Source organism: Suricata suricatta, chromosome 17, assembly GCF_006229205.1.
Source record: "Suricata suricatta isolate VVHF042 chromosome 17, meerkat_22Aug2017_6uvM2_HiC, whole genome shotgun sequence".
NCBI classification, from domain to species: Eukaryota; Metazoa; Chordata; class Mammalia; order Carnivora; family Herpestidae; genus Suricata; species Suricata suricatta.
Genome location: NC_043716.1, coordinates 24,654,356 through 24,658,701, shown reverse-complemented (window position 1 = coordinate 24,658,701; position 4,346 = coordinate 24,654,356). Strand labels below are relative to the sequence as shown.

Sequence of the window (4,346 nt, the reverse complement as noted above, 5' to 3'; positions counted from 1 at the left end):
TGAGGCCCGGCGCGGCCAGCGCGGGCTCGGGGTTGTTGGCGGCGTTGGCAGCGCTGGCCTCGCCGAGCGCCGAGCCCGGGGCCCGGAAGGCCTCCTCGCTCTCCGACAGGCCCTTATCCTGCAGCATCTCCTGGAGGCACAGCACACACCGAGTCACATGCCCAGGTCCACACTCGCCAGAGGCCCCGCAGCCCGCTCCAGCCCAGCCGGGGGACTTCGGGCTGGGCACGAAGGCCGCCCTGGCGCACGTGGACACCGCCCCCTTCTGAGCTGGGGGAGGGAGAAAATGCGAAGTGCAGGACCGTCGCCTCCTCCCTCTGAGTTCTGGACCTGGGAGGGTCTGTGTGGGGTTCAAAGTCTGCCTGCCCCCGGGTGTGGGGCTGTGTGATGAGCAGGGCTGGGGGAAGGACCGCCCTCTCGGCATTGCCCCAGCTGCACCCCCAGTCCCTCCCTCCTGCTGGGCTCCGGGGGAGCCGGGGGCCTTTTTGCAGTTGCCTAATAACTGGGGTCCTCGCTCACTCTTGGCCCAGGGCAGCCAGGAGAGCGAAACCAGGAGGGCAGGGCCCAGGCTGCTGGGGCTCCACACCTGCAGAAAGGGCCTCGGGCTGGGTGTCCCTCAGGCCCCTGCTCACCCATCTGCCCTCCCCGGCTCCCTGAGACAGCAGTCAGGTAGAGCCTTCCTGAACCAGAGGCTTTCACTCCTGCACAGTCCCACTCCCTCAGATGCCCTGTGTGTCACTCACACACATACACACTTCATACCCAGAAACAAGCACCCACACAGTCTTCTAGTCACTCAAGCAGCAACACTATCTTAGGGCAGCCCTGATATTTAGGCTCTGAATTCAGCCAGGGGCCTCCCAGTCTTGCCCACACATTCACATTTGCTGGCTCACTTAGTCACACTTTAGCTCCAAAGGGCTCTGCTTTGGAGCAAAGGACCCAGACCCTTCCCAGCTAAGGACCAGGCCGGTTGGGTAGGTCCAGTTCACAGGCACAACCTAGTACTGACCCCCAGCACAGCTATTTTCCTCCAAGTGTCTAGAACTATTCACCAGGCTGTCCAAGTGCCTGCTCCCTTCCAGAAGCTGGTCCTGGGATACAGGATGGGAGCCCAGGCTGCAGAACCTGCTTTTCCTGCCTCCATCATGGATGCAGCCCTGCATTATATCAGCTTCTTTCCACCTCCCTGCTCTTCTCCCTTCTTTTGGATCTGCTGCGGCTTTCTATGTGCCTGGCTGTCTCTCTTGTGAAGGAGTGTTCCCCCTTTCTCCTGTCTTCTTTCTGTTCTCTTCTGGATCTCCCTGAGCATCCCAAGGCCCAAGCCTTTGGCCATCCTGCCTACTGGTTTCCCCATCCCAGGTCCTAGACATCAGGCTCCCAAGGCCTCACAAAGTAAACAAGCCAAGTGCAACAGAGAGAGATAAAAAGAGGGGCCTGGGCCAGTCGGGGCTGGGAAAAGCCCATAAAGATAAAGCTGACAGCCCTCCCCGTTCTTGGTCCACAAGCAGCAGGAAACAAGTCTTACCCGGCATGGCCAGCCCCAGTACTGGCCTTGTGCCACGTGAGGGTTCCAGTCGAGCCTAGGAATCTGGAGTCCCCCCCCCCAGGCAAGGGGACATTGCGAGCCAGGAGGGTAGTTGCGCGCTCTGGCCCAAGATGCTGGTTCCGACTGTATCTGGGGTCAGAGGGATGGATGGGCGCCAGCAATCGGCTGGTCCCAAGCGCGACGGACCACTGGGGCAGGAAGACGCGCCGCTTGGCGCGATGCTGTTTGGCCACCAGGTCCTCTAGGGGCACTTGTCACACCCGGAGCCGTGCAGGGCTGCGGTCTGGCTCTCGCCCGGCACTCTCAGCCCTGGGCACTGGGCACGTCCTCGACCCGCACTGCCTCGGGTCCCACCGCTCCCACCTGGGACGAGGGCAGGGTGGTGCTCTCCCTCCCCTCCGCCGGCCTCGCCTCTTCCGAGTCTCTCGGCCGCGGAGACACATCTCGACATCGCAGCAACTTGCCTTCATCCTCGATGGAGCTCCCCGCTAATTTCCTTTCCTTCCCTCCGGGCTGGCCCAGACTGGCCGTCCCCTTGGTTCCCCTCGGACCCCGAGTGCGGGAGCGCGGCACGGCCGTGTTCTGCATCTGCCGGAGCCCGAGGGCCACAGCCCCCCGCGCTCTCCCCTCTCGCGCACCCTCCTCGGGCCTCCGCGGCGCGCAGGTCGGCTCGGCGCCCTTTCCTCCGTCGGCCGCTTTCTGCCAGCTCGCTCTCTAAAGAGAACAGCTTTCTTCTCTTAACTCTAGATTACTGGTGATATTTTTCTTGCACTGGGGAAATTAGCATTTTGTATTATTTTAAATATTTTAATTATCTCTATTATGAGAATAATATTCGGGTCAGTTCAATAACATTAAAATATCTTATCACATAAATTATTCGCACTTTTTAAAAAAAACTGTATATTTAAAGTACTGGTTTGACTTGTTAATTCATCATTATTTTAAATATGTTGTTGCTCTCTTGTCCCTGCTCCATCATTCTAGGGCCTCCTGGTACCTTAGTGACACTGTTACTAATATCTAGGTAATTACTAAATAGAGTATTCCAGTAGGTCATGTTAATCTATTGTTATTTAAGTTTTTATTCTGTACCCCTAAAATGCTTCTGCTGCTGGCTCCTCAGTCTCTGTATATTGTCACAGTTTTAATAACATTATTTACCATAACTTGTAATATCATTGTTCTCAATATTATAGACTTTAATTTTCTTCACATCCTTATAATACTTCTTGTTATTGTATCATTATTTGTTTTGTTAGAATTGTTTACCATACTCCAGGTATTCTTCACCACATCGTTATAATATCTTGTTACTTTGTCATTATTTGTAATGTTACAATCTTAATTCGCTGGTTATTTTTCATCACATCATTACTCCTTGTTACTTTGTCATAATTTGTGATATTCCTGTAGTTCTTAATACTCTGATTATTTTTCATCACATTGGTACGATATTTCTTCTTGCTCTACCACTATTTATAATGTTGTTGGGACTATTAATACATTAGTCATAAATTGTCATATTATTCCGGCAATTCTTCTTGCTGTCTTTGTTTATATGAGTATTGCTCTAAAGATTTTGGTTACTATTTATTATAATAATTCACTATAATATCAGTAATAAACTATATATAGTATTCCATCAATACTACCAATATCAGTATTTCCCTTAATAGTATTTTAATTGTTTACCTTTTTCCTACAGTTTTATCATTTGTTACTATTTCCTACACTATCACTATTTAATTTATTTTATTTTATTTTTACTATTGACTTTAATACAATGGTTCTTATCACATTGTTCCTATATTTGGAGTTACTTTACCTATGATCCTCTTAAGTTTGTGATTACAATTTTCGCTTGGTTCTGAAAGTGACTGTTATTTTACTGTTGTTTTAAAGTGTGAGTGCTGTAGTAGTTTTGCCACTTAGCCCTGTTGCTTTGGCAATTGCCCGCATTCTAATACTTCTTGATCATCGATACCTATTTATATGCTCCATGCTTTCATTTTGACGAGCCAGTTGCCTCAGAGGCTCTGAAGTGCAGGATTCCGATCACACATTTCTTCATCGATATCACCGCAAGCGCCTGGGCCCTCTTCCTGGCCTTTCTTATTCTGCAAACACCAGTTTCAAGACCACCGCTCCGTTAGGCGCGGCTTACCCACGTTCTTTGGGTGCTGGCGCTGTTGTTCCTTTGCCCTTGGGTCCCTAGACCCAGTCCATCCAGTTACTCAGTGATGAGGGCTTGCGCCCCAAACTGCTGGGAGAAGGGCTGAGGCGGCAGCTTGATCTGAGGCACATCGCGTCACCGTCCTGCAGCCTTGCCTTTTCCTGAGGTTCTTACCCCGTCCCGTTACTCGCCTTTTTTTCCAGTTCATCCTCCTCTACCCTGCAGCCTGAAGCCGGGCTCGGGGTGGCCCCTGTCCCGCACGCCCAGCTCACCCCCATCCCCGCCGGAACCCGCACTCACCCTAACTGCGCTGCAGCATGCGGAGGCGCCTGCGGCCCGAGGTCCACGGTAGGGTCGGGTCCGAGGGCCACGGGACAGCCGGGGCACCGGCTCGGGGCGGCTGGGTCAGTGTCCCGTTGCCCGCCGCGCCCTCGGGGCCCGACACATACCGACTCGGGAGCGGGCCCTTGATCTCCGAGCCTGCACTTCGGGGCCTCAGCTCCCTCCTCCTTCCTCCCTCCCTCCGGGGCCGCCACCCCCCTGCGCTGACGTCGCCGCTGTCAATCAGTCTGCGCCCGCCGCCCCCTGGGGAGGGGGGCTCCAGGGTCCCCAGGCTCCGCG

At 53.4% G+C, this 4,346-nt stretch overlaps 1 protein-coding gene across 1 annotated transcript in view; it reads right to left on the bottom strand.

Moving 5' to 3' along the window:
- TBX4 (T-box transcription factor 4) overlaps positions 1-4,120 on the bottom strand; it is a 31,156-nt gene extending 27,036 nt beyond the window's left edge. Inside the window, exons 1-2 of the mRNA XM_029927949.1 lie at positions 4,026-4,120; positions 1-130 (exon numbers count right to left, since the gene is read on the bottom strand). The exon at positions 1-130 is cut by the window's left edge and continues 128 nt beyond it. Of these exons, the coding sequence (XP_029783809.1) occupies positions 1-127 (127 nt within the window). The 5' untranslated portion in view covers positions 128-130; positions 4,026-4,120. The remainder of the gene's footprint in view (positions 131-4,025) is intronic.
- Positions 4,121-4,346: the final 226 nt, after the last annotated feature.